General features: G+C 40.2%; 2 protein-coding genes across 2 annotated transcripts in view; one reads left to right on the forward strand and one right to left on the reverse strand.

Moving 5' to 3' along the window:
* LOC124291382 (protein unc-45 homolog B-like) overlaps positions 1 to 12,554 on the forward strand; it is a 31,926-nt gene extending 19,372 nt beyond the window's left edge. Inside the window, exons 11-21 of the mRNA XM_046728367.1 lie at positions 2,639 to 2,773; positions 3,911 to 4,005; positions 4,329 to 4,470; positions 4,985 to 5,125; positions 6,476 to 6,591; positions 6,974 to 7,040; positions 7,627 to 7,740; positions 8,475 to 8,590; positions 10,119 to 10,236; positions 10,754 to 10,900; positions 11,012 to 12,554. Coding sequence (XP_046584323.1) covers positions 2,639 to 2,773; positions 3,911 to 4,005; positions 4,329 to 4,470; positions 4,985 to 5,125; positions 6,476 to 6,591; positions 6,974 to 7,040; positions 7,627 to 7,740; positions 8,475 to 8,590; positions 10,119 to 10,236; positions 10,754 to 10,900; positions 11,012 to 11,299 — 1,479 coding nt within the window. The 3' untranslated portion in view covers positions 11,300 to 12,554. The remainder of the gene's footprint in view (positions 1 to 2,638; positions 2,774 to 3,910; positions 4,006 to 4,328; positions 4,471 to 4,984; positions 5,126 to 6,475; positions 6,592 to 6,973; positions 7,041 to 7,626; positions 7,741 to 8,474; positions 8,591 to 10,118; positions 10,237 to 10,753; positions 10,901 to 11,011) is intronic.
* Positions 12,555 to 14,256: 1,702 nt separating this feature from the next.
* On the reverse strand, positions 14,257 to 20,155 carry LOC124291383 (quinone reductase-like). Its single transcript, XM_046728368.1, has 3 exons — positions 19,871 to 20,155; positions 18,175 to 18,411; positions 14,257 to 16,075 (listed from the first exon to the last, which is right to left on the reverse strand). Exons 1-3 carry the CDS (start codon positions 20,034 to 20,036, stop codon positions 15,843 to 15,845), a joined length of 636 nt encoding a protein of 211 aa, XP_046584324.1. The 5' UTR covers positions 20,037 to 20,155; the 3' UTR covers positions 14,257 to 15,842.
* Between the last annotated feature and the right edge of the window lie 3,130 nt (positions 20,156 to 23,285).

Here is a 23,285-nt window from a genome sequence, read left to right on the forward strand (position 1 = left end):
GTTCTGCTCTCGAATACCGGACCCGAGGGCGTTGGCTTCCAACGCCTTCCTGCTGGATTGGACAGGCAAGGTGTTGTTGGCGTTTCCGCCTCTACCACTCATTCCCCGGGTCCTCTCCCAGCTGTTCACGGCGCGGCATACCCCAATCCAAGGATTCAGTGGGTGGCTTGGCCTCTGTCAGGTCTAGCCTCAAAGCACACGGAATTCCTGCAGCAGTTGCAGACACAATTCTGGCTTCGAGGCGGTATTCGACAAACGTTCAATATGAGGATAGGTGGTCCCGCTATGCACGCTGGTGTTCAGATAGGGGGATTGCAGATCCTTTTCCTGCTGATTTAGTCTGAGTATTGGAGTTTTTGCAAGCTCGTTTGGAAGAAGGCTTGGCGGCTTCGACCATTCGTGGCTACTCTACCACTATTTCCACTTTCCACACCCCTGTCGATGGTGCTCTTCTGGGGCAGCACCCTCTTATGCAGCGCTTTTTAGCTGGCGTGGATCGGGTTCGACCCTGCTGTCAGGCAAACCAGCCCACCTTGAGATTTGTCAATCGTGCTAGATTGGCTGTCCGGTCCTACGTTCTCACGTCTATCGGCTATTTCCATTCAGCTGTTAACATGGAAGGCCATATTTCTGGTGGCGGTAACATCTGGGCGAAGGGTCGGAGACTTATATGCTATGTCGGCAGACCCGGCGCTGACTGTGTTCCATCCAGATCGTGTCAGTATTCACCTCCCGGATACTTACCGTCCGAAGATTGATCACGCTTTCCATGTGAAGGCTCCTATCGAACTTCCTACCCTTACCAAGCCTTCCACATCGGGGACCTCTGCAACAAGCACTCACCCGCTGGATGTCCATAAGACCCTCAATGTCTATATCAAACGAACACAAGGGATCCCTACTGGTACCCATCTGTTCTGCTGTTACGGTGGCGGGAAGGCTGGCATGCCGGCTAGCAAACAGGCCCTATCACGCTGGCTTGTATCGGTCATTTGTGCTGCTTGTCAGGCTAAGGGCAAGCCTCCCCCTGAGGGGTTGAAGGCTCACTCGGTCAGGGCAGTGGCCACGTCAAAGGCTTTTGCATCGGCACTGCCCATTGAAGAGATATGCTCTGCCACTATTTGGAGCAGGCCTAGCACTTTTCTGTTCTCTCCAGTGGACAGTGTCCTGCCATCCTGACCAAGTGAGTCTTGGTTATCTGGACAGTTGACGCTGCTTTCAATTGTGTATAATTGATATATCCGCTGTTATCATATCTAACTACTTTCGATTTCTTTCAGGAGATTATGGTCAGTTGTGAGTTGGTTTTCCCCCTTACAGTGCTCTTTAATAGATTCACGATGTGGGCGGGTTTTTACTGTCGCACTGTGTGCGCTTTGTCTTGCTTAACCTGTGAGGTCAGGTCTCAGTACTTTCCTCCCTGTCGGTTACCCTCCCATTATGCCTCTCGCGGAAGCTTCGGGACATGTGACAGGGTGGCGTCTGTTACATTCTTCCTAACAATCGCTATTTATGTGTACTTTGACAGAATTCCCTCCTCACTAGCCTCCGGTCTTTGGAAGTCTTAAGTTACTGCATATATGTACCCCAAGGACGATCTCTATGAAAAAGAATTAGCTAAACCTGTAGAGGTTTCCAATTCTTTGAAGAGAATCGTCCTTGGGGTAGGGCCACCCACCTCCCCGCAATTCTGTTCACTGATTTATTCAGCAGAAGGAATGATGATATGGGCCTAGGTGCTTACCTGGTTGGCTGCGCATGCGTAGCAGGGAGGTAACTCCATGTGGTGGGGGCCGTATAATAGATAAGAAAGATTTATATTTATTGTAGGATATTTTTATTAAAACATTGATACAACTGTCACATGACATTTTCAGCCGCAGAAAATGCATATATGTACCCCAAGGATGATTCTCTTCAAAGAATTGGAAACCTCTACAGGTTTAGCTAAATTATTTACAGACCGCTGCCATATAGCTCGAATATTGATGAGTGCGGCATAAAATAAACTCACTCACTCACTGTAACTATTAGTCAGTCTTCAATATGCACTGAAGATACTACAGTATATAGGTGTTATTTCAGAGTAGTAGAATCTATGAAGTGTGTTTTTGTTATATATCATTGCATGCTAAACAAACAATGCCATTTGTTGCAAAATAGGTTGGATGTAATAGGGATTCATATTGAATGACACTGATGTTGAATGCAGTATCATAATATCATAGGAACATACCTCTGAATTTAAATAAATAAGTAATTTTTGTAAAAAGTGTTTGAATGAAATAATGATTTTTGTGTAATGTGCCAGCCAGGGCACTTAGTTTTAAATTCAGAATAAATCCCTGTATTTCACTATGTTCTCTGACTTGTTGGGGCGGTGGGGGAGCCTAGTGGTTAAAGTGTTGCCTCGTCACGACGAAGACCCGGGTTCGATTCCCCACATGGGTACAATGTGTGAAGCCCATTTCTGGTGTCCCCCACCGTGATGTTTCTGGAATATTGCTAAAAGCGGCGTAAAACCAAACTCAGTCAGTCAGTCTCTGCCTTGTTCATTGGGTAGAGTCCAGTGTTGTGGGCCGCAAACTATGTGGTGAACAGAAAAGGTCAGGTCACTTTATGTCTTGTTTGATCACAGAGAGTTGCAGTTGAAGCTATAGTCAATTCAGCCTCAAAGAAGGAGCGATGTTCTGGAATCCTGAAAGATGCTGTGCCCATTCTGAAGGGTCTGTACCAGTCTGCCGATGATCACATCAGGGTCCGAGCTCTTGTGGTAAGAACCTTTCAGTTGTCATATGCTCACCTATCATGGATATTGACCATTGGTTTGGATGTAACTTGTTTTTCATAATGATGATAGTAAACCCTTTTACATCTTCCTAGTATGACCTAATCAGGGATATTGCTCTCTTTCTTTGCTGTGACGGTAGGTCTTATATAACAATTCAATGTTTTGGCTGAAATGTAACATGGAGGAAGCAGTGGCCGTGCTAGTAACATTACTAACAATGACGGCATATTGCGATGATCAGCCGACCAGGTCCTGGCTGACCTTACATGACTGTTACCAGTACGTGACTAGACAGAAATAAGATTATTAATATCATTTTGATGAGCTTGGTTGATGATGGTTTATAGGTGAGCTCCTTCAATTAGGTATCTGGACATTAATCATTTAGTTAAGGCTGGACTGACCAATTCATTCCATCGCTGACTGACCAATTCATTGGATTAGGTTTCACCAAAGTGGCAGAGATATAAGATGTGCACTAGGGCTGGGATGGGCAACGCCAGATACCCGGGACGGGTGGGTAATGAGTTGGACCCAGGTACCAGTCTCAATACCCGGACCCGTTATGATCATGTGACTAATAGATTAAACAATGTAATATGTTATTCTTTCATGATTAATAGGTTGTATTGTCTTGAAGATTTAGACATAATTTACAGTCACCTGTTTTGAATATAATACATGGTTAAAATATTGAAAAACTCGGAATTTTAAGCTCCGACCTGAAGAATATATTGCCATTTCTTACAAATGTGATGTCAGGAATTAACATAACGGGTATCCGGGTAGGGTAGGGTAGGGTACTAGGGCGTGGGGTACCCGGGTAGAAAATTTGGACCCATCCCAGCCCTAATGTGCACCACTTCATGGCTAAGAGCTGTTAACTGAAATGCTGTTCCAAGCAACGTTGAAGCCAACTCGCTCACCCATTCACCCTCATACATTTTTACAGGACTTATCACAAGGTAGTCCAGGGAGCGGGATAAGAACACTTGCCTTTTGAAAGAATTAATCTTTTTGCCTAACACCTGTTGTTTATATTTCTGTTTGAAGATGTACATGCTGTTGATCCTCAGTATTCAGGATTCAAGCTATTTCATTGTGGGATTTCTTTTACAGGGTTTATGCAAACTGGGCAGTTTCCATGGCAGTGATGCCAGTGCCAGGCCAATGGCTGATGGATCCAGCTTGTCACTGGCCAAGTCTTGCAGAAAGTAAGCAATCGTTTCCATGGAAACTTCCATGATTGCTGGTTTCCAAGTGATGGGATAAATAACCTCAACAGTTAACCCTTGCCATTGCTATATTTTACTGCTGGAATTTCTGTAAGCTTGAAAGCTATTTTCTGATGACCCGATATTTTAACTCATCACTGAAATTTTGTTCATCAGTCATCGTAATTGTGAAAATATGTGTAATAAAATTACACAACTTGAGCAGATATCAAAAACAAAGCATGTCTGCTAATGACTAGTTCAAGATTACCAGACAACTCACTAAAGCAGTGTAGTATATCACCAACATCCTGATTTTCTAGATTTTTGACGAACCCCGCTAAAGATGTTGACCTGCGGAAGTGGGCGACGGAGGGGCTGGCGTACCTCACCCTGGACGCGGATGTCAAGGAGGAGCTGATAGATGACATAGATGCCATCAATTCCATCTTCGATATAGCTAAGGTAATACTGAATATACATGTCTCTAGACAGTGTCCATTGTATAGTCTCTAGACAGTGTCCATTGTATAGTCTCTAGACAGTGTCCATTGTATAGTCTCTAGACAGTGTCCATTGTATAGTCTCTAGACAGTGTCCATCATATTCTCTCTATAGACAGTGTCCATTGTTTAGTCTGTAGACAGTGTCCATTGTTTAGTCTGCAGACAGTGTCCATTGTTTAGTCTGTAGACAGTGTCCATAATAATGTCTGTAGACAGTGTCCATCTTTCTAGACAGTGTCCATCTTCTTCTCTCTAGACAGTGTCCACCATAATGTCTCTAGACAGACAGTGTCCATTGTTTAGTCTGTAGACAGTGTCCATTGTTTAGTCTGTAGACAGTGTCCATAATAATGACTCTAGACATTGCCCATCATACAGTCCCTAGACAGTGTCAGCCATATACACATGTAATCTCTCGCCGGTGAGATCATGTCACCATCGCCATGTTTCTGACATACTGACTATATCTCCAGGTTAAAGAAAAGAACGTGGCCTACGCGGCCATCACTATCATGGTGAACCTCACTAACAGCTACGACAAGCAGGAAGTTATGCCGGAACTCATCGAGCTGGCCAAGTTCTCCAAGCAACATGTTCCTGAAGAACATGAAAAGGTTCGTGGAGTTGTATTTTGAATGTTTGATTTGACATTTGGTGATTAACTTATAATTCTTCTACAAGCATCTTGCAGAATATTGACTGTTATTATCCCCCGCCGCACGTTTAGCGCGAAGCGGGGGATATAGTATTAGGCTCCGTCTGTACATACGTACGAATTGGAATATCTTAAGAACCATTGACTGGATTCTTTTCATATTTGGTACCTGGGTCCCAGTCAGAAAGGTCCTAGTCAGGTTTGGTGACCTTGACCTTCATTTCAAGGTCACAAGGGGACTTTAACGTTTTACCCTTGTCAGCGAGATATCTCAAGAACCATTCACTGGATTTTCTCCATATCCGACACAAAGCTTCAAAGAGGGAAGGCGCAGGGCCCAGTCGATTTTAGTGACCTTCACTTAATTTTCAAGGTCATGGTGACACTTTGAAGATTTCAGCATGTTAACCTGCATGTTAAGATTGTCAGCGAGATATCTCAAGAACCATTCACTGGACTTTCTTCATATTTAACACCAAGCTTCATCTGGGGAAGGTGCAAGGCCCAGTCGATTTTGTTGACCTTCACATAATTTTCAAGGTCATGGCAACACTTTGAAGATTTCAGCATGTTAAACTGCATGTTAAGATTGTCAGCGAGATATCTCAAGAACAGTTCACTGGATTTTCTTCATAGACTTTCAAGACTTCCCTTGAATGTTTATCAATAAGCAATTTCTTTATTACTATTTTTGCATATTTCATACACTAAGACAGTCATGTCAAGGTCAAAGTGAGTCTTGAAAATATTTGTGCATTTGAACAACTACAGAGCAAGATATCAAGAGAGGTTGACTGGTCATGTTTTTGTTGACATTTAACTTCATCTTAAATTACGACCTTCACTTTCATTACTTTTTAAGTTTGATTTGATAATTTGCGGCGGGGGATTATGTCACCTTAGTGACAATGCTTGTTTGTTATAGTAACTATCTGAGTTACTTTGATAGATTATGAAGGCATTGATGCTGAAATGTGCTATATGTAAGTCAACAAATGGATTATTATGAATGTCCTCCATGATCAATGTATTGTACCTACTCAGATGTATATCCCTCCATATTGCCATAGTCCTATTGGGCTTCAAATTGGAATTGGTCCCAGCTAAGTATGCTGGTCATAAGAAATGTCAAAATGGGTTGTGTTGTGGGATTGGTTACATGGTTGAATATATAATCGTACCCCAGTAATGTGAAGTGTTGCTCACAGTGTCAGTCACTAGCATGGCTGGTCCACTTCTTTTCAGATTGTTCTGGATTATTGCTAAATGAGGCATTGAAAGTTAAACAATTTATATGTCATTCTTTCAGGACAAGATGGAGTTTGTGCAGGCTCGCATCCATAAGCTGGCAAAGGCTGGAGCTGTAAATGCCTTGGTGGCGCTGTGTACCACAGACAGTAACAACAGCAAGGAGCTGATAGCCAGGTAGGCCAGTCAGAGATGTGTAGCTGTGTCTAAATCAAATGTGATGAATATGAAAAGTGAAATAGTGCCAAAGATCTTTTTTCTTCATGAATTAGTGAGTGTGTGAGTTTTACGACACCCTCAGCAATATTCCAGCTATATGTCGGTGGTCTGTAAATAATCGAGTCTGGACCACACAATGCAGTGATCAACAGCATGAGCATCAATCTATGCAACTGGGATACGATGACATGTGTCACTCAAATCAGCGAGCCTGACCACCCGATCCCGTTAGTCACCTGTTTATGACAAGCATAGGTTACTGAAGATCAATTCTAACCCGGATCTTCACGGGTTCTTTGTGAATTACTTACAAGCAGTACATGGCACATATCTTTTGCAGAGTTTTCATGAGCGTTGCCACTGAGGAAAACCTGCGTGGTCTCATTGTGCAGCAGGGAGGGGCGAAGGTAGGTGTGATTCAGAAATTTGTAGACTTATGGAGGGAATATAGGTCTCTGGGTCATCATGCTATCAACCGCTGGTTGTGATGGTCAACCTTTGCAAATTGGTGACAGGGGTGGAAATAACTTTAAAATTAAGTGTACTCCGGTACAGTGGCATATGTGAAATCACTTGCCCTGATAATTTTTCCACTATACCCACTGTTTTTCTTGTTGGATTTTTTAAATAAACAACATAATTAACATTGGAAAGTCAACTGGACGCCGGTACAGTATGATATACAAATTTGCTTGCCCGACCGAAAAAAACACTGGACTGGGACATCGGGCAATGGGTTATTTCCATCCCTGCTGGTGGATATTTCAATAGGTCATGAAATATTTCAATAATCACAGAAAGAACCTTAGTTTCCTAATTATACCCCAAGAGGCGTTTTAAATGGTCCAGATATTTACAAACAAATCCCATCCGCAGGGAGTGGTGCATTAGTAAATTTTTCATTCGTCAATTTTTCATTCATAAATGCACCAAGTCACCGCAAGATGGGTTACTGATTAAATGCAGTGTTGTAATTATATTGAATGTTGCCAGGTGCTGCTACCACTTTCCCTGAAGAGCACAGAGGCAGGAGAGATTCTGGCGGCCCATGCTCTCGCCAAGATTGCTGTAACCATGAACCCTGAAGTAGCCTTCCCTGGCCAGAGAGTAAGTGACATGCTCACAGAAATACCTAGGAATTACATGCTTTGTCTGCCAGTGAACATTGCCAGAGTGTGTCATGTGATCAGCGCTTTGAGCACCCACTTAGTGGTTGGATTTAGCACTATATAAATTTCCAGTATTATTATTATCATTATTATCAGACTCCGTATCCAATGGAGAAGCTGTATGTTGTGTCAACGTTCAGTTGGCCACAGTGGACAGGCAGTATATCTACCTTTAAGAGAGATGGTTTCCATGATCTGGTGGATAGAGCGTCTGCCCGGAGAGTGGAAGGTTGCTGGTTTGATCCCTGGCTGAGTCAAATCAGAAATTACAAGCGATGGTATTTGTTGTTACCCTGCCTGGTGGTCAGCTATAGACAGACAGAACAAGGACTCGTCACTTGGACATAAGTGCATTAATCTTGAACACTGTAACAGTGAGTGAGGGAGTTGGGTTTTATGCTGCTTTTAGCAATTTTCCAGCAATATCACGGAGGGGGGCACCAGAAATGGGCTTTACACATTGTACCCATGTGGGGAATCGAACCCGGGTCTTCGGCGTGACGAGCAAATGCTTTAACCACTGGGCTAGCCGCTAGCCCATGTCCCTGTGCTGAAACAGGCATGGTAAATTGACATTATGTACAAGATTCATTATGTGCATCCGTATATTAAGAAACTGTTTCACTACTTGCAAAGTCCATGATTGTGATATCCATTCTGCCTCTGTTACAGATGTATGAGATTGTCCGCCCATTGGTCAGCTTGCTCCATATAGACAGGAGTGGGCTGCAAAATTTTGAAGCCCTCATGGCACTCACTAATCTTGCTTCAGTCAGCGATTCTGTCAGGTGAGAGAGGTTTTGATGTAATTTGATTGGATTTCCAACATTTTTGTTCTTTAGTTTTATTTCAGGGAAAAGAAATCTTTCAGTAAAGTATTGAATATCCAACTCTGGATAGGCCGTAAGCATGTAGGATGCAAACCACTGAAGCTCACCAACCATAGACAAACAAATAGATCCATAATGACAAAGCTAAAACTGAAATGTTTCTCTACACATTTATATTGGTGACTTCCTGTGGAGAATCTGATGTCCGGATAATATTGGCCTCCGCCATGAATGATAGCTGTAAGAAGCAACTAAATGTTGCCTCAGTGTCTTGGTTAATGGCTTGTTTCGATATGTGGTTTTTCCTCATTGTCTCAGTCACTGGAGTATCAGGCTTGATTATATTTCCAGGCCACATCATTCAGCAGGATGAGTGTGGTTTTAGACAACAAACAAACATGAACGTAATGTCCATGCATGCACATTACAAGGGCTTCAGTGCTTTAAGTGAACTATTCCATAGTGATTGTGATGTTACCAGGAGCAGTCAGTGTGCTCTGAGAACAGAAATATCTGGAATTAGCATGCTTGAGTCAGTGAACTTGGCCATTACTTCAGTATGTGATAAAACCAGAACAGACTAAAAAGGATAACTGTGAATCTGATCTTGCACAGGAAATGTGGAGGAATAGCTGTAGAGTGTAAGTTGTTGTACAGTGTAATGTTGTACAAAGTTGTACAATGTAAGCTGTTACACAGTTGTTGTATAGGGTGAGTTGTTGTACATGGTGTGTTGTTGTACAGGGTGAGTTGTTGTACAGTGTAAAGCTGTACAAAGTTGTACAATGTAAGCTGTTACACAGTTGTTGTACAGGGTGAGTTGTTGTACAGGGTGTGTTGTTGTACAGGGTGAGTTGTTGCACAGTGTAAAGCTGTACAAAGTTGTACAATGTAAGCTGTTACACAGTTGTTGTACAGGATGAGTTGTTGTACAGGGTGTGTTGTACAGGGTTAGTTGTTGTACAGGGTGAGTTGTTGTACAGGGTGAGTTGTACAGTGTGTGTTGTACAGGGTGAGTTATGCAGGTTGAGTTGTCGTACAGGGTGAGTTATGCAGGGTGAGTTGTACAGTGTGTGTTGTACAGGGTGAGTTATGCAGGGTGAGTTGTCGTACAGGGTGAGTTATGCAGTGTGAGTTGTACAGGGTGAGTTGTTGTATAGTGTGTTGTACAGGGTGAGTTCTTGTACACGGTGAGTTCTTGTACACAGTGAGTTTACAGGGCGAGTTATATAGTACAGAGTGAGTTGTTATACAGTGTGAGTTGTTGTTCAGGGTGAGTTGTATAAGGTGAGTTGTACTGGGTGAGTTACCATACAGTGTAATCTATTGTACAGTGTATGTGTTTGTTCTGGACTTCTGTGCAGTATTTACGAAGGAAAAAACACAGTTGCACTGAATGTAGTATATCTGAAACATTTCTCAAGTCTTCAGAGGAAAACAGATATACCAAATGATGATGAATGTATCATTTGTCTTTGTGTTTCAGAAATCGCATTGTATCTGAGAAGGGAATTCCAGCTATAGATAATTACATGTACGAGGAACACGAAATGTTGAGGCGGGCAGCTACACAGTGCATGTGTAACCTGGTCATGAATGAAAAGGTTCGTAGCAGTAGTTGTAGTAGTTGTAGTAGTCGTAGTAGTAGTAGTAGTCGTTGTAGTAGTAGTAGTAGTAGTAGTAGTAGCAGTAGTAGTAGTAGCAGTAGTAGAAGTAGCAGTAGTAGTGTGGTTGTAGTAGTAGTAGCAGTAGCAGTAGTAGTAGTGTGGTTGTAGTAGTAGTAGTAGCAGTAGTAGTAGTGTGGTTGTAGTAGTAGTAGTAGTAGTAGTAGTAGTGATTGTAGTAGTAGTAGTAGTAGTAGTAGTAGTAGTAGTAGTAGTGTGGTTGTAGTAGTAGTAGTAGAAGTAGTAGTAGTGTGGTTGTAGTAGTAGTAGTAGTAGTAGTAGTGTGGTTGTAGTAGTAGTAGTAGCAGTAGTAGTAGTGTGGTTGTAGTAGTAGTAGTAGAAGTAGTAGCAGTGTAGTAGTAGTAGTAGTAGTAGTAGTAGTAGTAGTAGTAGTAATAGAAGTATAGTAGTAGTTGTTGTTGTTGCTGTTGTTGTTATCATCTACATGTTGTTTCAGGTGATTAAACTGTATGAAGGGGACAATGACCGTGTCAAGCTGATGGTGTTGTTCTGTGGTGAGGAAGACCCAGAGTTGAGACTGGCAGCCGCTGGTGCCATTGCTATGTTGTCATCACTGCCGACAATAGCCAAGAAGATGATAGAGGTAGGCAATTCAGAAAGATCTGTCTTCTAACTATCAAGTGCCATGTCATTAAATTGATTTCAACAGTACAACACTAAGCAAATGAATTATTGTGTGAAATGATTGTTGCAGGTTAAAGGGTGGTACGAGATCATCCAGGGACTGGCTGTGGAGGAAGATATCAAACTTCAGCACCGGGGCTGTCACATCCTCAGAAACATGATGGTGGACCGAGACACCGCCGAGAAGATTGTAGCATCCCAGGACTTTGAAGTGTTGATGGCTATTACTATATTGAAAGATCCCCAGCGTGAGGCTGCAACAACGTGTGCAAAAGAGGCTCTGGAATTGGCAGAGGAGCATGGTCTCATCAAATCCAAGGCCTCCATAGAAACACTGGAGGAAGAGGAGGAGGATTGAGGACAGGTGTCTGTACAACAGCTTCTCTTGTAAACGCATGAAGGATGTTTCAGTTGAAGTTCCCTGGCATGACCAGCGTAGGATCCTGCGAGAAAAGTGCAGTTCCTGTGATTTTGCATTGTTCCTGGAGGAAGAAATCTGAGTCATACTGTGACATATATTGATGTCTGCTTTCTCTCAGTATGTTTAGAAGACAATAGTTCTTTGGAAAACATCATCTCAGGGGCTTGTTGATGAGCAGAACTGAAAATATTTTCATCCTTGGTCCAACTGTACAGTTGTCCATTGCTTGTCTAGGAAACAAGACTGAAACAGTGTTGATCTTGTGACAAAACAGACATGAATGTTCCAAAAAAGCTGGAGTTATCCCAAGACAAATAGTATGTGCAATATATGTGATCATGTTTTAGTGTGCTACGGAGATCATTTAAAACAGTTTAACCTTAAAGGATGTGGATTAGGTCTTCCAGTGCCACACTGACAACCTCCTTCCCACCATGAACCTGGACCACAGGGAATCGAACATGGTTCCAACACTTTCAGGAAGATGTGTACAGTTCTGTTCACCAGAACACATGGAGAACCATTTCTTTCAGCAAGGTGTATTCAGTTGCCTTCAATAGCAGGTAATCAGCTGTTCAGTAGTTGCTGTTTTTATATGGAGGGAAAAGATTCTTTAATATGAAGCAAATATGTGCCATGAAATGACTTATTTGTCTCTTACTAAAGTATGGATGATACTATGTGAATAGTTGTAATGCAGTATTGTGATCAGTTGTCAAACGATTCTCTTGTATAATTTATGGTATTGTATGTTAACGCTGGAATCATGTTAAGATATACAAGTATTATGAGAAAACAAACCGAATTGAGAGATCTTGATATAGATAAGCAATTAATATCGTTGAAAATGTACCAGATACATTAAGTATATTTGTTATGTTAGATGTTATATATTCATTCACATTATCTTTTAATAAGATAATGAATTGGAACATATCATCACAATTTGTCTATATATTCATTGTGAACAACCTACCATGACTTCCAGATCAAAGACAAATGTTTTGTACTATTCAGTGCTATGTGCATGAGGTGGAAGCCATTTTACTTTCTGTCATTAATAAGATCACTTGATGTCAGTGTATTTTGCTCATCAGATTTTGTCATGTGAAATAATTTTACAGAAATTAATATGATGCCCTTGAGGTAATCCTGGATTCATTTAAATGGATTATATTGGTCTCTTGTTTCACCTTTGATGTTTGTGCTGATCAAATGTTAAGATGGTTCTTGATGTAGCATTTCTTATGGATCAGGTGATATGTTCACTATCACTTAGATCTGATACACAGTTTACCTTGCAGTGCCTCATGTGTATCCTTGTAATCATATGTTCATATATGGAAATATATACAACTGTAATCAAGCCAAGATACCTGCCCGACCCATATCACCTTATTCACATCTTGCTTTTACAAGTAGAGGGAATACTGAAGTATACTCTTTAAAAAAGTAGGGGAACTTAATTTTTAATTTATGATTGAAAAAAATGGGAGTTATGTTGAAGTTGATCAATGTTGATAGGATAATGAATGTTTTGGAATGCATCAGCACTTGCACTTCCTCATGACCATAGTTGTTTGTACAGTAATCGTTCTTGAAAGATGATTGGTGTATGACATGAAATTTGCATGTGTAAGATTTTCAATTTTATAAAAAACCCAGCTAGAAACAAACACTAACAACTGTGTGATGCAAGAAAACCGTCAAAATCAAGAATGACATCCCATACTGGGGCTACTGCGCTGTGCACGTGCATCACGTGTTGTGTTTAGGGATGGTGATAAAGAGAAATGGTGGTGCATTCATAAGATGTCTGTCTTTGAAAAGTTTGTTAACCCTTATACTTCCTATCCAAATTGAAAGTTCAGGTTCCCCTATTTCGGAAGAGTATATGTACAAGTGTATTGTTTTCTATTATCATAGCAAACCAGTGTTTTAATAAACTGGTGTATTCTGGTCCCACGGACTGGTCACTCCATTGAACTTGTTTGACAGCGAATCAGAATATTTTGTGTTTATCAACTGAAGTGAAGTCATGTACATAGACTGTTTAGTGGCAACATGTGTACGTGGATACATGTGTACTGTTCCAGTGCAGGATGTGGCAATGTTTTAAGTTAACAGATATATGAATTCATCTCTGTGATGGTTCTTTTCTCATTGGGAAAAGGTTCAGTAGCCGGGAAGATCAAAGCACTTGATCCGTATTGTGGGGAGATACAGCAACATTAATGCAGTGTATTGGAACTTGTTACATTTATGTTTCCTATGCAGCAACGGCTCAAGCCAAAGTATTTCAATGATGTGTTATTAAATATTTTTTGCAAATGCTGCATTTCGGCAGTTGAAACCACCAACCGAAACTCCTTTGAATGTTGTGTGTAGGTGGTGCCCCCTAGGCCTTCATTGGGACAGATAGTTGGGTTCACCTGTCCAACTTTTACAGTCTGAGCCTGTACAGGCACTGTATGATGGTGGTGCTCAATAAATGGTCGGCCAGAGAAGAGTGTATACCATTTCTCATAGCATGTGTATAAAGTCTATCCATCATTGGTAACTTATCAGCCGAGTGTGTGAATCTGAATGACTGAGCATATTTATTATGGATTGTCAATAAATTTTGTAGAAACTGTTTGATGATTTTGTTGTTACTTTTAACTGCAAATGGACATCTTTGGAGTTGCCTTTCAACAAGGTAGCTAGTGACGACTGGATGTAAGCATTATATGCAATTTGTCACTTTGATCACAGGTTATACTATGCCAGAGTATGCCTATAATTCCAAAACAGCTGATAAGGTATTGATATATTAATTATCTCCTCCACTACGACCAACCCCGGCTGTGGAATCGTGAACCACAATACACATTCAATCACAAGCAATATTTAACTCCAACAAACAACATGCTATTTATTCACACTACAGAAGACGTATACTTTTTTTTTTAAAGCTGTTTATATAATTCCAACCTGATTATAAACTATTTTCCATGCACGACACAACTATACAGACTCCTTATAAACAAGAACAAAAACAAGTCCATTAAGGCACAGTACCAGATATACAACAGTCATAGGTAATCATGTGATTTATATCTTTAAAGGCACACTGTCACACCACACTGCTCTAAAAATACATAATTTATTTCTCTCAATAAAACTATTTATCAGCCCTCAGGGAAGCTACCATATAATTTACCCATCATTTAAAAAACTACCTTTGACCTTTGTAGTTTCAAGGGGTGATAATATCTTTGCTTCACAGAATTGCTACCTCTTTTATGTCATCTAAAATCTCTGGGTGTGATGACAACACAGCTAATGTATCCAGAAATTATATTTAGCTACCACATTCTCAGTAAACGAACTACTAGACAAGACTTTAAATAGGAACAAAGATTCTTAAGTTGCACTGGCAGTCCTATGAAGTTTGATTAAAGTCATATAAAACAAACAGAGATACATTAACATAAAGCATTATGTGACAAGTGACCTTTGGTAATTTAATATTAAAACAGTATCAAGCATTAAGGGACAAGATGTCACATCTCATTGTGGGTAATGCACTGTTTGAAACAGTATTACACATCACGTAACAACAAATAACATCTTACCCTGATTTATGCACAGTTACACACTGTATAGAGTATAGTGGACAAGTCACATCTTATTATAGGTAAATATATTGTTAAATACAGTATCAAGCAATAAACAACAATCAATCCAAGCATACATGATGCATAACAAGTTTGAATATTTTTTTCAACAGAAACAGGTAAAATGTCTCTCACATTCAAGTTCTGTTCCTTCACATTCTCATTAAGGCAAAAACAAAATGTCCATTTCCGGTAACCCAACCGACCCTAAATCTTTTTTTAACCAAGTCAATATCATGACTGGAGTTCATTTCAACTCATCATTTTCATCCAAATCGAGTAAGATATTTTCATGTTTTTCAGTGTACGTAGGGCTAAAATGGATTGCATTGAATTGGAATAATGGGTCCTCACTGACCAAATCTGCAAATAAATAACATAAATAATGATTTGATATAGAAATCTTTCAATGTTTCATCATAAGGCATTGTCACTACATGATATGGTACTCTTGAAGACCTCAGGTGCCCACCTGGTGCCACTAAGAAATAATAAAAAAAAGTAAACAAAAGAGATAAAACCAACACCTACCAAATTTCTTTTAAAAATGTAATAGGAAACGGACATATATTTTTGGGTGGCCTAACCCACCATTTAAAACTTTTAAAAAGATTTATTTGAATATATTAAACTAGATAGTGAGATTCAAGTTTTTCTTAAGATCAACTGCTTAAAGTGTTTGTTTTTGTAAACAACCATCCTCTGAATGAGAATTGTGAGATTCTAGTGTCAAAATGAAATGTACTGTTTCATCATGAGTGGAAAAAAAACCAAACTTTCAGGTGACACTGTTCATAGTGGCTCTGTTTTGAACCCTGTAATCACTGGGGAATACCACACTTTTCCCGATGGTTTCTCATAGCGTGGGCATTCCAGTCCAGCTGTGCAATCAATCGGTTAGCTCCCTTCTCCATGTGATCGTTCAGAGGGTTGCCCTCTTCATCCAAGGCTTTGTGAACTTCAGGGATGCCAAATATATTGGAAACACTTAGACAGCCAAGCTCGCCCAGAAATGCACGGAGTTGCATGGCTGACCTCATGCCTCCATAAATACCTGAAAAGACATCAAGTCATGCAATCGATCAAGACAATAAGTAACCTTTGTGGAAAAGGAGGAGTGTGGTTTGGTGAGATCACAAGTTAACATAAAAGTGCTAGATGATTGACATTTCCTGGAGAAATTTGTAACTGGTTATTGTTAGTGGTGGTCCGATTAATTGAAATAATTGAAGATTGGTCGCAGTGACCAAACGACCAAGCAATCGATCACATTTTCTCATAATCACACAAACGATTTTGGAACTGCTGTTTAAGTGTTTGAAACACTTGACGATGGAACATATCTTAGAAGTTGTCAGGGCCTGAAAACATGTTTAATTCTTAAAAAAAATATTCACTTAATGACAAGTCATGACTGAACCTGGTTCTCTGGGGTTTTGTTTTGTTTGTTTTATTGTTGTTTTTGTTATTTTTTCTTTTTAGTTTGAAACATGCAAATTGCATTTGCAAATATCACATTCAATGTAAAAGGATACAACTTGCTACTTTCAAGTGATGGCTAATACAGTGTTTCCACTGACTTCATTATTTATCAGACACTGTGTCTGGTGACCTAAAACTTTACCGGTCATGAATGAAATTTGCCGGTCATATCTTATTACCATACTGTAAGTACTCATTTTAAAGTTATTTTTAGCCTGGGTATTTCCAAAGCATAACAGTTTTTGTGACCATGAAAGCACAGCCAAGACTGTCATTTCGCTTACCCATGATGATTTTATTTTAATACATGATTATTTTCCGGACACGGTGTCCTGCTGGCTTTCAATTTACCGGACCCCAACAAATTTTACCGGCGATTTTCAGGTATATACCGGAGAACGGAAACACTGTTAATATATCATGAACATAAACTTCCTTGAGTCTTCTTATCTGTGAAAACAACCTGAAGAGAAAATCTTAAAAATGACACTAACCAATTTTTTTCAATGATTGCTCATTGGAAGTGAACCAATCATCAATTGTGAGATTTCAACCAATTCCCAACACTAGTTAGTGTGCTATTATTGTTGAAAGTTCACACTCTCACATCATACTGAATTTTGAACTGTGGTACAGAAACTGGTAGGCATACTAGGAAACTGTCATCTATTTTCTGGCATTCTACACTTACAGAAGACAGGTAGATCACCATTACTGCCCGATTTTCAAAAAAGCTGACCAGTGAGGTGTTTGCAATGTCTAACCTGGCTGGTAGTATTTCAAAATACTGCCACAGCAGAGGTCCTTTTCATGGAGGCAACAACTGGTTTAAGTTTCACAGGTCTCAGTGATATCAGGCATAGTGCAGAGTGATGTAAATCACATACCATATATACCATATTCACTGTACAAGGTGCCCCATTTTAACAAGAGCCCTATGGCCATCTTCAGTTGTTAAACAATCTTTACCAGTGACCTTCACAAACCTCAGTCAAAAATGTACCTGACAATCCATACTTTCTGTATGAGATGTTTAATTGAGGAAACAACAGTTTAACTATGAGTACATAGTTGCCAAGTAGATATTGTACTAATAATGTTTGTGTTTCATCAACATGATTTTGTAATTTGAAGTTTCCATGATATACGTCTTTACCACTAGATGAGATGCAGGTCACATGACTGAGAAACTGATATGAAGTTCATAAGCATATGAATAACAGACTTTGAGGTTCATACACTTAGTCTGAGATGTTCAACCGTACTTGAAATATAAAAATAAAAAAACTAGATTTTCCCAGGTTCAGACTGAGGGCTCCTTTTCAATTTAAATGGGCTTGTTTGTTACTATCAAAATTACATATATTCAGGGACTAAGCATTAGTCTAGGTAAGTACTTATAGGACAGAAGGAATAGTACCGTATTTGCCATAAATGACCCCCTGGGTGATTAGAAAACTGACAAATGAGGGCCACTAGTAAAATGAACGAACTGTAATCATGATTTGATAGCTGTTCATTGTCCAGTTTGTAGTGTTGACATCTAGCAGACAATAAGAAAAGGAAACAAATATATGTTACTTCTTCATTTAGGGCTTTAGCATTGCATGGAGGGCTAGGCATAAGGGAAAATAATGTTGTTCAGGGACTGTAAGACAGATTAGTACTTACCAGGAGAATAACACACTATTCCACTGGGTTTATAGGCATAGCTGCTGCCCCCAAAGTGGTCCATCATATTGCTGAGAGCTGGGGGGATGCTGTGGTTGTACTCTGCCGAGACGACCACGTAGGCATCTGCCTCCTTCACCTTCGCCTCCGCATCGCACATCCACTTGGGGGCCTCACTCCTGTCCTTGTAGAAGAACACAGGCCGCTCCAACAGTGGGAACTTCATCTCCAAAGGATCTGTGAGTGAGTGGCTGAGTTTAGTTTTACGCTGTTTTTAGCAATATTCCAGCAATATCATGGTGGGGTCACCAGAAATGGTCTTCATACATTGTACCCATGGGGACTGACTGACTGAGTTTAGTTTTACGCCGCTTTTAGCAATATTCCAGCAACATCACGGCGGGGGACGCCAGAAATGGGCTTCACACATTGTGCCCATGTGGGGAATCGAACCACGGGCTACCCACCAACTCTTCAAGTAACCATTCATTGATAACGTATTTTTAAAACCACTAGCTTTTATTGCACCTAAGATGTTTTGTAATGTTGGGAATCGAATCGTGGTTGAGTTTTTCATGCAAGGACGAGCTTAACACTTTAACATTTTTGGGGGGACTGGTAAATTTGAGTGTATAAAGCAGACTTCCGAAATCCATTTCAGCTTCCGGCATTCTAAGTTTTCGAAAAACGTTGCATAGAAAATCAGGAAGATAACATCAAAAAATAAAAATAAAATCCGCCTACCTACCCATGAAATGCATTTTTATGTGGCCTTAGAATTAATGTGATAATCTATTTGACAGTGATATTAGCACTGAAATATGCATGCATGGTGAAACAGATTCTGTCATGAAAAACATCTCACTGTCAGAGATAGAGGGGGTCAAAACCTCAAAATCAATAACAACTGTATGAGAGCAGCCACTGAAAAATCCCATTTTTTCACAGGAATGAGTTGGGGGCTGGTCACTAATTTTATATGAGGAAGGTCATGGAAAAACGCTACATGCATTTTATATTATTTTAATCAGTAATAATTAATAATCCATTATCATTATTTTGGGTGGTGGGTGGGAGGGTCATACAAAGATGTTACCTCAAAATGTGATAGAACTCTTTAGATCAGTACTGACCGTAGAACCTCAACCTCGTTATAACCGTATAATGTATTCATATTAAAAGCCAATGACACATGCTATTTTATTCTACTACATACTGTCATGGGACAAATTTCTCATAGACTTGCATGTTATTTTAGTGTAGCTGCAATATTTTTCATTGATACAGTTTTCGTTATTAGGTTGTCAAATTTTGCAGGTTGTTAGGAAATCATCTTGGTCACAGATACATCATTTCCATGTAATGTTCCTTCAAATATTTGCAGCATTGTAGTAACAAACATGAGCAACATATATACACCATTGTATATTCTTTCCCCATAGACCGCCATGTTAAAACTTGTCATAACCATGACACGCATCAATCAAAGTGTTGTCCTTCTTGAAATATTGAATGGAAAATAAGACGGAAATTATGTCTGTGCAGCTGAACAAGATCAAACGAAAAATAAGACCCATGACAAGTTTTCTAGCTGTATTGCAGTAGCAAATTAACATGCAAGTCTATGCAAATTATGCACAGTGACGAATACTTATGTCCACTGACTGTACAGTCAGTTATAACAAGAAGGTATTACCGAATACTGTGACTTCGTGGTTGCTTTTTTCCAAGGCATTCTTCATAAAGCGGGAAACGCGAAGACCCACTCGACCCTCTCTGCAAGTCCCGAGAAAGAGCACAACTTTCAGTTTCTGTCCCGAAGTCGACATGTTTCTGGAAAGATTGCGGAAAGCAGTGTACATAATAGACCAAGGCGCGTTTATATCGTTCCTCTTTCTTGCGAGCTCACGTACATACGAATGTACGCCTCGGTCACAGTAAAGTAAACATATTCAGCTTAGTAAAATATGTTGAGTCATGGTTGCAGGTGCTCATAGATTGTCTCCCTTTTTTACAGCTCATCGTCCCAGAATCGCATTATCACTTACTTACTATTTATTTCATCGTATCGATAGCAATTCGGTACACGAAAATGCATCCCTGAAATATCTTAGAAATCACTGAAAAGGGAGACCAGTACCTTGTCTCTGCTAAGAAAACAGAATCGCTGATTTGCGGCGCAAGCCTGATCGGACACTGATCACTTCAATATTCTGAATAACTGCGGGATTCACTAACGAAAGGCCAACTTTAGAGCTAACCGAGAGGTATATTTGTCAGCTGGTCACATATCCTCTTCAAATGGAAATTGGGAAATGATAATAATATTACCATGGTTACTGAAACGTGCTTAAAATAACCTGGAATCGTATTGACATTCATATTCCATTTAAATGTTATATAATCACATAATTACTCGCCCGTGGAAGATACACTCTCGCACAGGGAAATAACAACATTTTGGCACTCGTGTCGTAAACATATATAGTAGGATATGGGCACGGATATAATATTCTGTTTATTACCGAAGTCGTCAAATTGAGCCTGCTTGACTTGCGGAAAGCTCAGAGTCATCACACTATGCAGGCAGTTTCTATCAATTTATGTTGGAGAGTAATACTAAACTCGCTTCTGTGAATACCATTTTATTAAACTCGTGAAAACACGCTATCGCTCGTTTGATACAAAATCATTATCTCGATTAATAAAACAGTGGTATTACACGGAAGTTACGTCGTTTAGGTATGAGAGCCTCTGCTGTATTTGTAACTTCGAAAAATTTACCTCACGGCATCGATAATTCTAACCATGCTTTGTTTAATTGTTATATGCCGCCGATGGAAAGATCAGAAATTTATGTTGACAAATTTCAATTTTAAATTGTGTTTGACAAATCGATGCCGAGAAGTGGGCGGCCCCGAAAATCGTCACCAAGAAGCGAACGACGGCTTTTTCGTCTTGTGAAAGAAATCGCCGGCAAACACTTGGGGATTTGACAGCAAAATATAACAATCAGGGACAGACTACACTGTCTTCTCGCACTGTCAGAAGAAGATTGTTCACTGAGGGGTACCGTAGACATGTGGTAAGCAAGAAAATCACCATTTCTCGTGTTAACAGAGAAGAGACGCCGATTTTGTCGGACAAAATTGCATTGGGGAAGAAATGAGTGGGATAATGTCATTTTCAGTGATGAGACACAAGTCCAGATTGGGATAGACAGAAAAGTTTATGTGTGGAGAAAGTCGCATGAGCGGTTACGACCCGATTGTTTGGGGTTCGTACCGATCTTGAACGAAATTCGAAGTTTTCAGTGATGTTTTGGGGTGTGTGTCTGCGTATGGAGTGGGGAACTTTAACTGTCGTTGATGGCAACATGAACACTGATAAGTACATTGCCATTCTTGATAACCACTTGTGGCCTGTAGTTGCCAGGCATTTTGTCAACCGGAATTGGATTTTCTAAGAAGACAATGCCCTTGTCATGTGTCTCCATTCGGGCTAACCGTTGAAACAGGAAAATCATATTCCGACTTTGCCGTGGCTCCCCACAAAAGTCCAGATCTCAATATCATTGAAAATGTATGGAAAACTGTTAAATATCAACTCAAAGCCAGATTAGGTGACATTAACTCCAGACAAGATCTCATCCGTGTGGTGAATGACATTTGGACTGGGCTTAGTCCCGTTTACATTCGTCGTCTATATGACAGTTTACCCAAGACGACTCCGAGATGTCCTAAGAGCACAGGGTCATATCTCTAAATTCTGAAAATTTGAGGTGAGTACCTTTATTATTTACATAGATACGCGAATTTTAAAAGGGGACCCGACTCCGCTAGAAATAGCCGTGACGTCACCGGTGCGAACAGACTTTTGGCCACTGACTGTACTTTCTTTTGCCGCTCAGTTTAGATATTTTTATAGCTCCTATATAAAGGTCTCTAAATTGTATTTGAAAAAAATGTATCGGAGCAGAGTGCAGCGGCCCAAAGACCCGGTTTCGAGTCCCCACATTCGTACAGTGTGTGACATCCATTTCTGGTGTCCACCGAAGCGATATTGCCCCAATGTTGCTATTTAAAGACATAGAGAATACCACACGAGGTCTCATTACATACGAATTATACGAAACGAGTGTCCTTCCTATGCGAGTAGTTTACTGTAGGAGGCTGTACGAGGCGATGACAACTTACCCTAACTGACATGAATCGTGACGTCGGTTACCAAGGCAGTGACGTCATTACAGTGTGACGTCATGCAAATATTGTACTACAGTACAAAACTCTTCCGCAACCTCTTTATGAAACCGGTTTCGGTTTGAAACCAAAATATGAAAAAAATACGCTATTTTGTCAATTTAATGCATGTATGACGTGGGTAATAAATAGAATACTACACGAGGTCTCATTACATACGAATTATACGAAACTCGTGACCTTCCTATGTTATCTGAACTCGCTTTCGCTCGGTCAGATACCATAGGAAGGACACTCGTTTCGTATAATTCGTATGTAATGAGACCTCGTGTGGTATTCTCTATATACCACATTGCTCGCTCAGTAGCTTATAAATATATCATAATCACAAGGCACTCCCTTAAAAAACACAAGCGTCACAACCTATTTAAATAGAGCATATAATTCATAACCATGTGTTCTGATTTATTTATCAAGAAAAAACAGCGTGAGAATATACCCGGTAACGTCCCTCTGTGCAATTAAAAAGAAGTGTTTTCTCCCTCAAGTCGTGTGCTTCATTAATCTTACCAGCATATAGACGTCTACATAATGCCTCATAAATCACACAAAACATTACTGCCCAACAAGATGGGAAATAGAGTCGACATATTTGGTGGCAGTCTCAGGACCAGTCATAAGATGTTCCTCCTCTCGGTTCAGACGGTCTACAAGAAGCCGACAAATTATGGAAAATAACTTCTTTTATTTTGTGCAACGTTTCGGTTCAGATTCTTGTACCGTTGTCTAGGAGGAATGTAAAATGAAGGGGAGGGGTGTGTATATATTCTGAGTGTAACAAAGAAAACAACATTTTAACATTACTGGCTGGGCAGTACGTTGATTAAGCAACATGAGAGTCGTAAGCCAGTT

The sequence above is a fragment of the Haliotis rubra genome, unplaced genomic scaffold (genome assembly GCF_003918875.1).
Source record: "Haliotis rubra isolate DU_JTF1 unplaced genomic scaffold, ASM391887v1 Scf49, whole genome shotgun sequence".
Classification (NCBI taxonomy): Eukaryota; Metazoa; Mollusca; class Gastropoda; order Lepetellida; family Haliotidae; genus Haliotis; species Haliotis rubra.

Coding starts and splice junctions, on each gene's coding strand:
- LOC124291383 (XM_046728368.1), bottom strand. CDS start 20,036: ATGTACACTGCTTTCCGCAATCTTTCCAGAAACATGTCGACTTCGGGA. Junction 18,412..19,870: donor CCACGAAGTCACAGTATTCG/GTAATACCTTCT, acceptor ACTCACTCACAG/ATCCTTTGGAGATGAAGTTC. Junction 16,076..18,174: donor AATAGTGTGTTATTCTCCTG/GTAAGTACTAAT, acceptor ATGTCTTTTCAG/GTATTTATGGAGGCATGAGG.